We start from the raw sequence: 17,072 nt of genomic DNA, 5'->3' as shown, positions 1-17,072 counted from the left end.
TCTGGCAACCACAAACGCCGAAAATAAATCTTGATCTCTAAAGCGTTCAAGACAACATTCATGGTCAAAGACGACCACTCACAGCTCAGTCAGACAATCAATCCTCCTGCAAAGTCATATAATCAATCCTTCTTCAAAGTCAAAGACGACCACATACCGAGAAATGTTATTCCCTCTCCGACCAAGACATAACTTTACTTGTTCAAATAACAATTGAGGTGAAGTAGAGTCATGAACAACACATCCCTTTATGATAAATAGATTCATTTTGTAAGGTCGTTATTATGGGTAGTTCCTACAAAAGATTAGACTAATGATGTATACAATACTTGAATTCCCAATGTAGATGCTACATAGTTGGTTTTCATCATTCAAAAGACTACGAGTATAATAGGAGCATCCGTCAACAAAAGGATCACCTTAAAATGATCATCTCATGGCTATTAAGAACAAATCAAATCAAACAATTCTATTTCTTATCCTTAATGTTTTTGATCTTGGTTTCATAGGAACAAGTCATAGAGATTGAGAAAAATAATCAAACTTATGAGTTTGTGGGACTTACGTACTCAACCCAACAAATATACTAAATAGCATGGTCCAATAAGGCTCATTCAATATTATTGATCGAAAGTGATTAAATAATATTCTAAGATATATTTAATAGTAAAACTATCATATATTAACATAATATAATATGTAACTAAATCTCGATAATTTGATTACGTTATAATATCTTTTAATACCATACATCAATAATCCTAAAACTCTTTTATTCAATTGAATCAACCATTAGAAGCATTAAGTAACCACTTGTATTTTGCCACTTATACAAAAATTCATGCTTCGGATTCCACTAAGAACACTAGATAAATTTGTTACATAAAAATAATTTATTTTATGTATTTTTCTAGTATGAAAAGGTTAATTTATTCAAACAAAAGTAGATGAATTTATTTTAATTCTTACGGCACTCATCATCATCATCATAATAATGCCAAGTAGTTAAACTCACATTGGATTTAAATATTCATAAATATATGAAATTAATTCAAGTTAAAATATTAAATATCAGCATAATATTAAGAATTTAAGTATGAATTAAAAGTTTTTACACTGAATAAAATAATAAAATCGATGATATATAAAAAAATAATATTTATTTTAACACATAATATTTTTATCAAAATATAGATTTGAAATAAATTAAATTATATACTAACTTGTCTTTAAACAATCTATAATATCTTCATATCTAGACAAATTAATGCAATTTATAAACATCCATGACTTAACCATCATCACATTAAATTATACGTAGTCAAGGTTTATTCTCAATTTTCTCTTTTCGCAGTATTCCTTATTATTAACACTAGTGCAGAATTGGCTTTCAACGTCCTCTTATAGACGTCCGTCCACAAAAGTCCCAACGTAAATAATTGACCGGTGACATATTCGTAAATAAGTGAAACTCTAGACGTCCGTTGTGGGGGGAGGGGGACGGACGTCTATAATATTATAGACGTCCGTGGGAGGGGTCTAGGATAGACGTTCGTTCCCCTCCACAACGGACGTCTAAGAGGCTGAACAAATGAACGTTTCAACTCCCCCTATCAGCCCCTTAAACGTCCGTTGGGGAGGGGGACGGACGTCTATAATATTATAGACGTCTGGCCCCCTCTACAACGGACGTTTAGGGTGCTGACAGGGTGGTTGAAGAATTAATTGTCTTCAGCCCCTTAAACGTCCGTTGGGGAGGGGGACGGACGTCTATAATTATAGACGTCCGTCCCCCTCCCCAACGGACGTTTAAGGGGCTGATAGGGGGAGTTGAAACGTTCATTTGTTCAGCCTCTTAGACGTCCGTTGTGGAGGGGAACGAACGTCTATCCTAGACCCCTCCCTGTCAGCACCCTAAACGTCCGATATGGGGGGCCGGACGTCTATAATATTATAGACGTCCGCCCCCTCCACTAGGGACGTTTAAGGGGCTGATAGGGGGAGTTGAAACATTCATTTGTTCAGCTTCTTAAACATCTGTTGTGGAGGGGGACAAACGTCTATAATATTATAGACGTCCGGGCCCCTTCCACGGACGTCTAAAACCCCCCGCGAATATCAATTTTAAATCCCCAAAGACGTCATATTAGTGACGACCCCGACGTCTATAATATTATAAACGTCGGGGCCCTAGAGTACCGGACGTCTAATAGTATTAATACTAAAAACGCGAACCCGCGAGCAGTTGCGCTCACTGTTCATCGTCTTCCCCGCGAACTCTCTTTGCGGCATTGCTTTTCCAGGTGCGTTTTCTCTCTTTTGGACCGTTTAAATTTACTTTCAATCCGATTACATTGCCCTGTGATGAAATATCTTTGATTTGAACCGATTAAAAATCGTTTTCGGTGCGTTTTGGTGCAGTCTCTTGCGTGTTCTTGGGCAGCTTCTTTGACTGTTTTTGGGCTACGTTTTACGCCGTTCCCTCCTCGATTTCCCTCCCTTTCATTTGGAATCTACTTTTCAGGTTAGCTTGTTCATTGATAAAGGTTTTTTGTATGCATGTTTTTTACTCTAAGGTATGCATGTGTTATTGGCTTTTGAATATGCATGTATTAGTTGTGTTATTATAATTGTGATATGTTAGTATATAAGTATCAAATCATTGAGTGACACTTAGTTCCTGTTTAAAATTTAACACAAACGATTAATCTTTTAATCATTTGTGTTAAATTTTGAATTGTCCGATTGGACAGTTTGAGAAAATTAATTTTCATAATTTGCAATAACATGTCAATTGGAGTTTATGGATAAGATTGATAAAATTTTGGTTCAGTATTTGTGTTGTTCTCCGGATGCATATTTGATTGTGGTCATCGTTGACTACTCTCATTTCGTGTATTTCAGAGACCAATGCGAAATGCTGTCGAAATCTTATCAATTTTATGATGTAGACTTTAATGCATGTGTCTTAGCAAATTATGAAAATTAATTTTTTTGAATGGGTAGGGTCTAACCTTGTGAGAGTTAAAAAACTTCAACTGATGATTTTACGAACATAGTATGGATCGAAGCTGGATGAATGAACGTCGCATCAGTGAAGAATATGATAAGGGTGTTTTGAAGTTCTTGCAATACGTTGAACAAAATGCTAAGTCATTTATAGTTCTAATTCATTTTCTATGTTATTGAATGATCTAAATTCTTAACTATTTAGTTTGTCATTTTAGTGTAACCAGCAGCTAGATTCATGGGAATGTGGCTTCTATGTGATGTGTTGGATTAAGACCATCATTCGAGCTGTCATTACAGATGACTGGAATGAGGTAATGATGTATACCTTGAATACATTACAAATCAAATTCATCTTCAAACATATATGAAACCATAATGAATCTTTCTTGAATTTTGTAGCGCTTCAAGAGTACATCTCCTATACCAGAGGACACAATTAGGCAGATAAGGCAGGAGTGGACCGCTTATCTTCTGCAAAGATGGAGTTAGGAATAGTTTTATTAGTTGTTGAACATTGCTTAGTTTTAGTTTAAGTTTTATCTTGATAGTTTTGGCAGTGGATTATATTTTACATTAAGCAGAATTTTCTTTATATGAAACGCATATATATATATATATATATATATATATATATATATATATATATTATTGCAAAATTGTTTTGGGACAATTTTCTGCTTTTCAGGTGTGATTTTATTGCAAAAATAAAATAATTTAAAAAAAAACGCCCAGTAGACGTCTGTTAGTGCACTGTTCGACGTCTATAAACGTCCGCCAGTGCACAACCCGACGTCCAACGCCAACCCTAGCACAAAACCATTCAGGCATATGGTCGTCGGGGGGAGGAGCCTGGACGTCTGTGTAGACGTCGGGGGGGAGGAGGCGTCGAACGTCTGAGGAGACGTCGGGGGAGAGAGGCGCCGGACGTCTACAGAGGCGTCGGGGCTGACACATCGGACGTCTATATACACGTCCGATGTCTACCCCGATGTCTGAGTAACGTCACCCACAAAGACGTCGGAGGTAGGTCGAACGTTAAAAGGCCAAAAGAATGGACGTCTAAAGCCCTTTTTGCACTAGTGTAACTTGTTTAGTAATTTTATGAATTTTTAAATATCCACGGTTGACCACGTGCTTTAGGTAAAAAAAAAAAACAGATAAGAAAAAGGTTGGAATTATAATTTAATTATCGTGTGCCCGTGTTCTATGTTTCTCAATATACAAATATCAATGTTCCCGTTGAGAATAAATAAATTTTGAATGATAATTGGGGACCATAAATTCAGTAAAAATTTACGGTATTATTTCTTCATAAACCAACTGTTTTTATATATATGTTGGAGGTGATTTTTAAATGTAAAAATAACAAATAATTTATAAAGTTATACTTTCTTTTTTTTTATAAAATGGCTGAATTGTATTTTCAAAACAAAATTTTATTTATTTATTTAAATAAATGCATTTATCAGAAAAACTATTGTTTAGAAAATTATTGTGTCTTAACTTAAGTCTCCAAGTTAAAGTGATGAATTATAACATGACTTCAATAATAACGTTACTTTAAAAAATTATAACTATCAAGTGGTGTTTTAAATATGATTTAGAAATATAATTCACCCATTTGAATTTTTTATTTTATTTAAAGATGATTCTTAAAGAAAAACTTAAATAGTCATTTATTTATTGCTAATAGAAACTTTAGCACATAAATTATTATTATTTTTTAATTATAGTAATTTAAATTAATTTTAATAAAACCTTAGGATAAATTATTTGAAGGTTGAGGTTTTATATTTAAGTAATCAAATAATTAATAATCACAATAATAAAGTAAACTGAAAGCGTTGACAATGTTCTAGCCAAAGGCTTATAATTGTTTGATGTTTGAAGTCTGAGGTTTCATGTTCTTTTATTTAGGATTGAATTGTTTAATCAGTATAAGAATGAGATTCAACTATACGAAAATAAATTAGACTATACAAAATATTTATATGCTAAATATAAATTTCTAGATTATGATCCACTGTTTAGTGCATATAGTTTGTATCGTTTTGATAGCAATAATATTTGTTATCATAAAAACTAATTAAAGTTATTAATCTAATAGGGTTTGTTTTGTCTAATTCTAACAAAAAGGAATCATCTACCGCTTTTGGACTCAGGCTTTGCACATGCAGTAGTTGGTTCTAAGTAAAATAATGTCTTGGTTGATACTCTTGTAATTTCATGATTGATTTAGAGTCTTTATGCAATAAACATATTTTTTATTTCATTAAACAGAGCATATTTTTCTTTCTTCTTTTTTAAAGTCTAATTATTAATAGGATGATTTTAATTTTATTTCTTTAGTTAGAATTGTTAACCTTTTATTTAAGTGATTAAGTCGTACTTCATATGCATCTATTTGAACTTGTGAAGTATATTTTGCATTGCATTCATATACTCTAGAATGAATGTTGTACTAATTTCATATTTTCATTATTTTGACCAAGTAAGAAACTAAGATAAATTGATTAATGTCGAATTAGTTAATTCAATTTAAAACATTTGTTTGCTTAAAAAAGAAAATTGTAGAATTTTAAATACATTCAGTCAAAAAAGAATCTTAATTGTAATTGTTTGAACAATTAAGAGTTTGATGGTCTTCATCCTAATTCCTAGAAGACATGCGTGTAGAATGGAATTTCAATGGATGAATGTTGATGCAAAAACTTAGAAATGGCGAGGTATGGTTCAACGAGTGTTTTTTCTAGAAGAGGTCAAACCAACTTCTGTGGAAGGAAGCTTAGAATAATCTAGAAGAAGAAGACTAATATAGAGAGAGTACTTAAGTCAAGTGAATAACATAATTTGAACAATATTTCATTACTAAACTCAAGTTGAATTTACAAGATGTGAGGATCCTTTTTATAGGCCACCTCTCGTCCTAGCCATAACTTGGTATAATATCAATAACAATATTAACAATATATTATGACATTACATATACATCATATATCACATATATGTTCCATGTGTTTTAAAATTTACAAAATATACATTCTCAAATATGCATTTCAGAACATATTTCTGGACAAAAATATCTTTCAAAATATATAATATAATTTTGAAATACACGTTCTAGAATGTATGGATTTGGACATACTTTCTTGTATGCACATTCTGGAATGCAATCCAAAAACTACATTATTAAAAATGCATTCTAAAACGGTATTTCCAAATCTTGATATATATTACAAAATGTAATTTTCGAAATTATATTCTAAAGTGTAGATTTTGAAAAATATTTCTAAATCCATAATGTCCATTCCAACATTCCAAAAACTTGCATGATCAAATTTCGAACCGGCCATACCAGAACCACCACCCTATCCCAAATCGAAAAACAAATCACCAACGAACACGAAAATAAGATGTGAAAGACGGAGTTGTACCTTAAAAGAAAAAGAAAAAGACCTTAAAAGAGGTATAAATAGTAATAAATTTGGGTCAGTGAACAAGTTGGGCTATAATAGCCCAATGTAAAAATTGCCACTCTTTGGGAATATCCAAATTGTTTGGTCTATTCGGATTGAGTGAGGACTCATTTCTCACGACGTCGTTTGCAAACGCGACATTGTTTGTCCACATTGCAATCATCGTCACTGCGACCGTATTTGCCTTCAACCATACGCCAAAAACCCAAAGGAAGACTCGTTTACTTCGATCTTCAGGTCATCTTCTTTCCCTAATTTCCCATTTACAATTTCCAGCGCTCAAAACCTAACCGGTCAAAAATGGGGAAAACTACCTTAGCGACCGCCGTCGCCGCCTTCCTGCTCCTCCTTCTGGTGCCCCCTTCCACGGCGGAGATAAAAACCCTCACCATAACCTCCGACACCCGCCCCATGATCCTCTTGGAAAAATTCGGGTTCACGCACACTGGCCACGTGTCGATCGCGGTCTCCTCTGTGTCCGTTGTGGCGTCGTCGGGGTCGCAACCGGACCCTTCCCGGTTAGGGTTCTTCCTCCTGAGCGAAGAGTCTCTTCTCCAAGTCCTAATCGAGATCCAGCAAAACCCTAGGTTCTGCGTCCTGGACTCGCGCTACATCAAGGCCCTCCTCACCTTCCGGGAACTTTCTCCCCCACCCGCCGCCTCTGTCAACCGCATCTTCCCCGTTACAATCGCCAATGAATACAGTCTCTTCTTTGCAAATTGCGCGCCGGAAACCTCCGTCTCCATGGCGGTCCACACGGAGCTCTACAACCTCGACCCCGACAACTCCCGGGACTACCTCTCCGCCGGCCAGACCCAGCTTCCCTCCCTTTTCTTCCTATTCTCCGTTGCCTACTTCGCCTTCCTCGCCCTCTGGCTCTACCTCTGCCACTCCAACCGCCGCTCCCTTCACCGGATCCACCTCCTCATGGGTGCCCTTCTCCTCATGAAGGCCCTCAACCTGCTCTGCGCCGCCGAGGACAAGCACTACGTCAAAATCACCGGCACACCCCACGGCTGGGACGTCCTCTTCTACATCTTCCAGTTCATTCGCGTCGTCCTCCTTTTCACCGTCATCGTCCTCGTCGGCACTGGCTGGTCCTTCCTCAAACCCTTCCTCCAGGAGCGCGAGAAAAAGGTCCTTATGATCGTCATCCCCCTCCAGCTCCTCGCGAACGTCGCCTCCGTAGTCATCGGTGAAACCGGCCCCTTCATCAAGGACTGGGGTACTTGGAACCAGGTCTTCTTGCTCGTCGACATCGTCTGCTGCTGCGCCATAATCTTCCCTATTGTCTGGTCCATTAGGTCTCTCAGGGAAACTTCCAAAACCGACGGAAAAGCCGCCAGGAACCTGGCCAAGTTAACCCTCTTCAGACAATTCTACATCGTTGTCATTGGCTACTTGTACTTCACGCGCATTGTTGTCTTTGCACTTAAAACCATTGCGGCGTACAAGTACCAGTGGGTGAGCAATCTCGCCGAGGAGACTGCTAGCCTCGCCTTTTATGTGGTCATGTTCTACATGTTTAGGCCTGTGGAGAGGAATGAATACTTTGTGCTCGATGAGGAGGAAGAAGAGGCCGCGGAGATTGCCCTCAGGGACGAAGAATTTGAGCTTTGAAACAAATTCACTGACTACATTTGAGGTTCTTAATCACTTTGTTGCTACTTGATAGTTGCTACATCTACTGTTAGAGATGTGTCGATACTTGAATACTGTGTCAGTATGTTAAGTTTTTGTGTTTATGTTTGCAATTAATGTGCGGAATAGAAGAGAAGGAAGAGTGTGATCATGTTCCATGCCATTTTCACTTTAGAAACCGTACTGTACACGCTTAGTTACTTTTCTCTCAAATGCCATTTTTACTGTTCTCAATCTCAAATTTTCTTGCTGTTCTCTATTTTTTTTCAGGGTTGTCATTTAATTAGTGCTAGCAATTGCTTCTTGATTTATGTTATATAGGATGGCTTGCAGTTTTCTTTATGTGTGTGTTCCTTCTATTATAAAAGGCATTCCTGTCATAATTTGTATTATTGATTGATTTTTAGATTTAATTCACAAGGGCTTTGATGTTTTTTTATCAGTGCAACATGGTTGCATGCGTGGATGACTTAGGAGAAAATTGACATATTGAGCACGTGAAGGATGCAATTGAGCAGAGTAATACCTGGCTCCGCATTTTTTTTTCAGAGTACCTTGAAGCAAAGCAAGACTTGATTGATGGGCAAGTGGGGATTTTGTGGTTTAACTATACTGCGTAACTAGTTACGTATTAAATGTATGTATGATTTTTTATTCGCCCTTGGTATTTACTTGTTCTATTTTGTTAAAGATATGCTAGAAATGCTGTTGTGTTTACTGTTTGATATATAAACTGTGCAGACTCATATAAAACGGATACTCAGTGTAGAATTTCCTGCTTGAAAGCTTTAGAAGTAGTCACTTTATGTCTGTTCTTGTCTCAGTGAACTTCACTTGTTTAGGAAAAAAAGTCCGACCTTACGTTGTAAAAGATAGGCCATGTTGGTTTTTACATCATAATCTCTCTGGTATTCGTAGTGTTTCTCCAACCGTACGAGTTGAGTGGAGTGTAGTTCTAGTTCTGCATGAGAGGATAATCTTCTGTTGGTGAATGCTCATGCAGAAACAGAGTATACTTCTAGTTCTTGAAGTTTGTTGATGCAACGGAAAAGTTTATGAATTTTTAAGGCACGAGATACAATGTGTTGGTTTACTCATCCATTGAACTTGGTACACTCATGCTTCTGGTTTTGAAGTCACCTTATATCAGTGTCATCTTTTGATTGCTATGATGCCTATGTTTTGTATATCATATTTAGAAATGATGCTTTGAGTGCAAAAAGGTGTTTAGTGCGATACTCCGATTAGCCCTTACCTCCTGAATTTTGTATGGTCCAAGTGATTTGGTAGTTTAATATAGTGGTGTGCAGATTTTTGCAATGCATGGACCTGATCGTCACATATGGTCTCTTTAGAGAAAATGAAAGAAATGTTAGGTTGAATCTTTGAATGATCCTCTGCGGCCACAAGATAATTTGTTGTTATGGTTATGAAATTTTACATAGAACAAAATTTAGGAAATAAAATAGAAAGATATAGTGTGTTACTTATTGTGAGTTTGATATTGTCATTTTGTTTATATTAATTGTGAATAATTGTTTTCTAAATTTAGTTTAGTTTTATTCTTTTAGAAGTTTAGAATTAACACTTCTAATCATTATTAAAAACCAGATTTGCACATGTGATTTGTAAAATACATGTTTTGGTGAAAAATGTTAAGTTTTGTACTTGATAGATGTAAATGAGACTTAAAAACATTTATACGGTTTCTATATATTTTTATCTTAGTCCATGTGTGTTTTGAAATTGATTGAATACATGTCTGATTTTATTCAAGCAAGTAACATTTTCAAAAGTTGTCTTCTATTTAGAGAATAAAATTGGGAAGTTTTGGGAGACATAGTAAGGGATTGATAAAATTCGCCCAATTCATTCTATTTAGGCATCCACGTGTTGCAAAATACAATACTTTTTTTTACATAGGAAACATAATTTTAATCAGTTATAGTATTCATGAAAATACTTTGATCATAACAATCTTTAATGTTTCTTGTGAAGTTGTATTTATGATTTCAATATTATTGTGGTTGTTACAAATAATCATTTTGTTAAGTATGGGCGTCAAAATAGGTTTTGATCCTAAAGTATTATTTGTAACCGTTTTTAATCATTTTTATGGTATAATGTTTTTAATCATTGTTTGTAACCGTGTTAATGTTATTGAAGTAAGGATTATGTTAAACTTAAAAGATAAACAAGTAAATTTTTTAGAAGGTAAATTATATGAAATTGAATATAAGTAAAAAGTTAGAAGTTTTGAAAGCTTGACTTCAGTTTATTATATTTCATTTTTAATTTTTACGCGTTAGGATATTATGGTATTTTTTATTCATCTAACTTTTTCTTTTAATCAGTTTAGAAGTTATTTTAAGTTAAGGGTTAGCTAGATTATAAATAAATAAAATTGTCTTTTAATAAAATACATGAAAATATTGAGTGTTTTTTTTTAATTACATTATACCTTAATATATACGGATGTCTTCTGGTAATGAGTTAATTTATGACATGTACATTAAGAATGTCTTTCGTGTGATGATATATTAGTTTAAAAAATATCGAAATTATTCTCTAGTGCATTGCAAGAGTTTGCACTTTTTCAATCCGATATGCATATATTAGTATATTAGTATACAAGTCTTAGTAGCGTGCGGAGGCACAGGTTAATTAGATATGAATTCTTTTTATTGCTGTTTTTAAATATAAAATCAATACATATTATACGACAAAAAAAGATAATGCAGGTGATTCTTTTTTATTCAGCAATACAAAAGAACAAACAGAATTTTAGATGAAGTTGTGAATTAAACCATGTTTATAATAGTAGAAAACTTATAAATTGAAGATGAGGAATATTGAATAAAAAATAAAGCAGGTTTATTCATTAGAAAACTTAACGTGCATTTATCTCCTTTAGTTCTCAAGTTGGAATAGAAGATTATCTCTTCCCAAGAACCCATTTACCTTTCACGTTGGTAACCCTTGTTCGAATACTACAATGAACAATTACATTTTTGAAACGATGTATGCAAATATATCTTGTAAAATATAATTGCAAGTACTATGAAAAATACAATTTCTATTATATATGGTAATATAAGTAGAGTATATATGGTAATGAACCAACAAAGTAGACATAACTCGGGAGATGGCCTCTTCCTTGGTAAGTAATCAATTTGACATCGAAAACCGTAATATTGGATTGACAAGCAACCCTTGAAACATTTTTTTGAGGACCCAAACATTCTAAAAAATGCATTAGAAATTAACTAAGATTATTGAATTCTTTAATTTCAAAGATACATGTACTAGTCACTCTTGAGAAAAGATTTAGAGCTTTTTTTTTCTCTAATTTACTATCTATTTCTTTTTTCTTTGTTAAGACTTGTTTCCACTCCCCTTTTCTATAAATAGGAGTGTTCTTGTAAATTCAACTTGGAAATAATACAGAGAATTCTAACAACTTTGCAACTCTCTTTTTCTAAGTATACTAGGATAGTTGTCTTCTTGATTTCTCATGACCTTTTCCTTAAAGTTTGGCCTAACCTCCATCAAGACACACATCCAAACCACTCTCCAAACACATTCTCATTCATCATTACAAACTTCCGCATCTGATTTCTCATGACCTTTTCCTTGAAGTTTGGCCTAACCTCCATCAAGACACACATCGAAACCACTCTCCAAACACATTCTCATTCCTCGTTACAAACTTCCGCATCCAGACGCATTATATCCATGGAGTCTTCTTCAACTTTGTGAAATTGGTTTGTATAATTTGACAATTTAGGTCATGTTACATCATTGATGTCGATTTTGCAGTTTAGTGAATAGGGCCTTGGTCCACTTCCATCATTTGGTTTTCGAGCAAGTCACTTTTTCATTAAGAACTGAATATTACCCTTATTCAGTTATGAATGATGTAAGCCTTTGAATCATTCTTTATATTATATGATTTATCTAGTTACTTATATCAAATAAGTATGTTGTGTTCAGGTATATGTTTGGTGTTAGTAACAATACAGAGTTGAATGATGTATGTTCATAGACCCCCAACTCAAACGAAGGCAATTAATTTAATGACATTCAAACATATGTTACCAACTGCTTTGAACAGGGGAAGCAAATATAGTTGTCTCTTATATTGTTGTGTAAGTGTAATTTGTTGACTTATAAGTATAATATGTCATTTTAAGGTACAATAATGAAGTTACTTTCAATGCAAGCATCATTGACAACTACTTGTGGTTTTCCTGATGGACAACATTGCTATGTGGTTTTTCTCCTTGCACAATTCTTCTCCCAACCATCTTAAACAAGTAATAGATTGGTTAAAACTTCAATGCTACGAACTTTCTTTATTATATAAGTGTATCTAAAGCATTACCTTTTTCATAGTTCAATTATAAGACATGCCATGTTGTTAGGAAAATCAATTACTAAGGCTAAAAAGCTTGCATGATTTTCCCTAAAGTTTTAGTAGTTTGGTCCATATATTTATAATTGTTTGATTTCTTTTCTTCCTCAATTATTTATAATTATGTTGATATATTGTAGTGTAATAGGCAAACTAGCTCATATGAGTGTGATTACTATGTAATGCATTAGATGACAACCATGGTTTGTCCTGGTATTATAACTAGTTGGAAAACAATAATAATTGACATTGTTGAATAAAATACTTTACAATTTTGTCTTTTTATATACTAATTGAAATTATTGTTTTTTGTGCAGAAATTCAAAAGTCCTATACCAATTCTCAATAAGTTCATTCATTATTTAGGGAAAGCTTGTCCCAAATACATAATACAAATGTACAATATTGTTTAACACATTTACTTGTTTTAAGGACATTATATTATGAAGGATTTAACACAAATGTTCTAATAATAACATTTAACACATTTACTTGTATCTATATTCTAACTTACTTTGGTTGTGATGAATATATAAGTTTTTATGTCTCTATTATGTTTCTATGTTGGGTTTTTATGCAGGTTTAACATATAGAGAGAAACAAAAATAAAAAATATATTTTAAAAAAAGAAGTGCACATTTAGCTTTAGTTAAAGGCAAAATCGAAGCAGGAAAGAGTATTCAACTACAATTTAACCAAAGTCAAATACCCTTTTAGAAAAAAATATTGAAAAAAAGTTACATTAAGCTTTGGTTTTCATTATAACTAAAACATAAAGGAGATTTGACTTTGATTTTAAGACGAACCAAAGTCCGTATGCTCTTTCTGACTTAAAAATATTATTTAATTTTAAGAGTATTTTAGTTTTGGTTTTGGTACCAAAGTTAAATACCCTTAAAATTAAATAATATTTTTATATAAAACAAGGCATATGAACTCGAACAAAATCCACTTTTTTATTACATTGAAAACAACATATGACCTCGATTTTTCTTATAATCGAGACCAAATTCACGTTCTTTTTTACTTTTTATTATATAAAAAGGACATATAATCTCGATTCATTTATAATCAAGATTAAATCTATTTATTTATTTATATATTATTTATTTATTGTTTAGTACTTCGGTTTTTATTAAACTAAAACAAAATGCTAAATTTAACTAAAACAAAAAAATACACAATTTTTACTATATGTTTCAGTTGTAGTACAACCGAAACCCAATATCCAAATAATTGGTGCTGTATTATTTTGGTACATTAGTGAATAGCCTAACCCAAGTGAAAGGATTCGACATGAACCCAACAACTTCAAGATGTTTATCTTGTTCTGTTTTTTTTGTAATTATACCTAAATTAATTTTAACCTAAGAACTCATATTTCTTTCTTGAAAATGTTTGTACTGAAAATTTACTTTATGACCTAGAAAAGGAGATGACGAAAAAAGACGGAAAAGAAAAACGAAATTCAGTAAAATTAGACTATTTATAGAGCCATTGATGGTGTGCGGACAGCCAGAAATAACGTGAATACGTTGGTTGTATTTGGTTTCTACTTTCTTAAATATTCACACGCCCTATCTATCAATACCCTACATATTTGCAAATAGGAAATTGAAAATAGTAACATAGACATATTAAACCCTGAATCCGATATTTGTTCGATTCTAGTCGTTGCTCTCGCAAGCGGGAGGGGTTTCTTCCAACCATGTCTTCATTCCCAGTCATGTCCACCTTCCTCCTCCTCCTCCTCGCCACAGCCGTCTCAGCCCATGATCGCGTCGACGCCAGAAAATACTTCGGCTACGTCCCCGCGACCGACGATTGCTCCTTAACGAACCAAACATTGCTGGCTGAGGAGTTCCTGCACGGGCACAACTGGGTAAGGAAGAAATACAAGCTTCCCTTGTTCGCTTGGGACGAGAAGCTTGCGTCCTACGCGCGGGAGTACCTCATGCAACGTTACGAGGATTGCAAACTCATCCATTCCAACTCCAACTACGGCGAGAACATCTTCTGGGGGAAGACGCGCAATTGGAATCCCTCCGAAGCTACCTTCTACTGGTACGAGGAGAAACAGTGGTACGATTTCAAAACTCTCACGTGCGCCCCGCCGCCAAAATCCTGCGGCCACTTCACCCAGGTAGTCTGGCGCGACTCTGACCGAATCGGCTGCGCTCTTCAGAATTGCCACAACCCTGATCTGGGCATGCTCATGGCGTGCGAATACGATCCTCCCGGTAACTACGCCAACGAGAACCCTTTGCAATCACATATCTGATCACAATCACCACCCCAACATCACATCTTTCTAATCGTAATCACGTAGTTCTGTTAGCTTCTGTTGAAACTAATTTACAGATCGCTTTGTGATAAATTTCCAAGTATATGATCGACCGGATGACTGATTCAAAAATGGTTTAGTTTAACCATTGTAACGTGGGTTTCTCGTGAGAGTTCAAGATCTTAGCTTAGGCAGGCCCATGTTTTAGGCCCATTTCCTTGTGGCTTTTAGAGTTAGCTCTGATTGTATTAATAGCACACCTCTTGTAATATGATACTGCAAAGGATGTATGGGATATTTATCTTCAATGTATACATAGTCTAATTTTGCAAAACAGTATCAACTTGACACATATTCATGAACCGAAGCAAAATAACTCAAGCATTAAGGACAACCCTATGGGATCAACTTGCCTTGATTGAGCCTCTAAAATTGAGTGTTGGTAGAGAATTACAAGGTTTAGTTGAATTTCTTATGGCTTTGTGTAATGATTGCGTGGTTTAATTCTGCATCTGATGATGTTGTTAATGAATTGTTAGCAAAGGAAGTTAGACTTGGGACTCACAATGATTAAAAGATCATTCCTTCTTCTGCTCTATCTGTTTTTACAGCTTCAAATAGGTCTGCCACTAGTCGATTACTTTAATCTGTCCAAAATCCCCTTTCTTCTTGGATTGAAAACCCCTGTTCGATCCAAAATCCCCTCTGTTTTTCATTACATAGTGATTCTGCCATTCCTGTGTTGGATAATTGATTCCCAATTTTAATCCTGATAGTCATAGTGCAAAAATGTGATAAAGGACTGTGAGATTGACGCAAGAACAAATTTGTAAAGCAAGAATTCAGTAGCTAATGTGTTGTTCCAACTCAACCAAGCTAATCTACGTATGGGAAAAGGAAGATTTATTAACAACTTTTTATAATAACTTTTTAATAGATTGACTTAAATTTATTTAAAAAAAATATTTGAAACAGACTAATCATTACATAAGTGCCGTAAAAAAATTATTAAAAAAATATTTTCTTTCTAATAAATTATATGATAAAAATATTTATAATAAACTGTGTATTGGTTAACTCACGCTGTATTTACTTTACCATTTTTGTTTTTTTAGTGTTGGCCAGTCCACGTTAACTCTAAATATTTTAAAATATTTATTTAAATGTGAGTTAATCCATGGTAATTTTAAAAATTTATTTATTTAAGTTTCGTCCAGCCAACACTACTTCTATATAATTTTTTTATTCACGACAGTTGCCCGACATTATATGTCATTCAAATTTGTGTCTCCTGACCGACACAACTATGATTAGTCTCCAGAGTTTTCTCTTGGGTTTTATTTCCGATTTTATGCTTCGTCTGTTGTCGGCTTTTACCTTTTACCGGTGTTTTGGGCTGATGGTATTTTTTATTTATTTTTGTAGATACTTATTAACTATTTTTTCAGTAATAAATAACACATTAATTAATATGTGTCATTTTCTATAAAAAAAAATTTAAAATATCAACACACACATCTATAAATAATTTTTTTTATAGTTATTTATTTTATTTTAAAAAAATTGAATTTAAAAAAACTAAATTAATAAAACAATGAGGACTTAAAACATAAAACAAAAAAAATGTGAAAAAATAAATAAGTTTCTTACATAATAGTATAGATAAACTAATTTAATCCTTCCATTATGGGTGCTTTTACTGAAAAGAACAACCGTGGCCACTTTAGTTCATTCCACAACTAAGGTTGCTGGGTTTGAACCCTAAACTTGTCAGTTTGACGATTTTTTTGATGCTGAAACCATGTCGAGTATCTTTTCCCTCTTCGATGTCTTTGAATTTCCTTATTTTTGGCTCCTCGAATAGGCATCAAAGAACTCCCTGTTTTCCTTCTCTAACTCTTTCCACACTGCAAATAAAGTATAAGAGGATCAAAGGTAGCAGATTTATGATCATGTTACTGTTGGATTGGACTTATAATAACAAAAGGCCATGAAGGAGTAGAGTTTTTCTTAAATATTTTTCATGTAGAAAAAACAAGCATGTTACTTGTAACACCCCGATTTAGGCGTTACAATTTATTTTCCACAAAATACATATGTAATTTTTTTTTTAACAAATTTCAGCACCCATAAAATATTAAGTTCTTTATTACAGCACAAGTCTTCTAAAAATAAAAGTCCACACAGTTCATAAACTTCTGAAATTTAAAATTTCACACAGTTCGGAAATTCAAACATAGATCTA

The 17,072-nt window shown here is 33.9% G+C and overlaps 1 protein-coding gene and 1 pseudogene across 2 annotated transcripts; both read left to right on the top strand.

The window, feature by feature from the left end:
• Nucleotides 1-6,595: 6,595 nt before the first annotated feature.
• Nucleotides 6,596-8,939, top strand: LOC124827216 (protein CANDIDATE G PROTEIN-COUPLED RECEPTOR 7 pseudogene; annotated as a pseudogene). Its single transcript, XR_015780904.1, has 2 exons — nt 6,596-8,133; nt 8,573-8,939. The product of XR_015780904.1 is annotated as a protein CANDIDATE G PROTEIN-COUPLED RECEPTOR 7 pseudogene (transcript).
• Nucleotides 8,940-14,074: 5,135 nt separating this feature from the next.
• Nucleotides 14,075-15,166, top strand: LOC124827208 (pathogenesis-related protein 1A-like). The gene has a single exon (XM_047300217.2). It carries the CDS (start codon nt 14,252-14,254, stop codon nt 14,822-14,824), a length of 573 nt encoding a protein of 190 aa, XP_047156173.2. The 5' UTR covers nt 14,075-14,251; the 3' UTR covers nt 14,825-15,166.
• Nucleotides 15,167-17,072: the final 1,906 nt, after the last annotated feature.

Source organism: Vigna umbellata, chromosome 7 (genome assembly GCF_029865625.1).
Source record: "Vigna umbellata cultivar VRB3 chromosome 7, Vumbellata_1.0, whole genome shotgun sequence".
NCBI classification, from domain to species: domain Eukaryota; kingdom Viridiplantae; phylum Streptophyta; class Magnoliopsida; order Fabales; family Fabaceae; genus Vigna; species Vigna umbellata.
Note: the sequence above shows the minus strand (reverse complement) of the source record. Positions and strands in the feature narration are given on the sequence as shown.

Coding starts and splice junctions, on each gene's coding strand:
- LOC124827208 (XM_047300217.2), top strand. CDS start 14,252: ATGTCTTCATTCCCAGTCATGTCCACCTTCCTCCTCCTCCTCCTCGCC.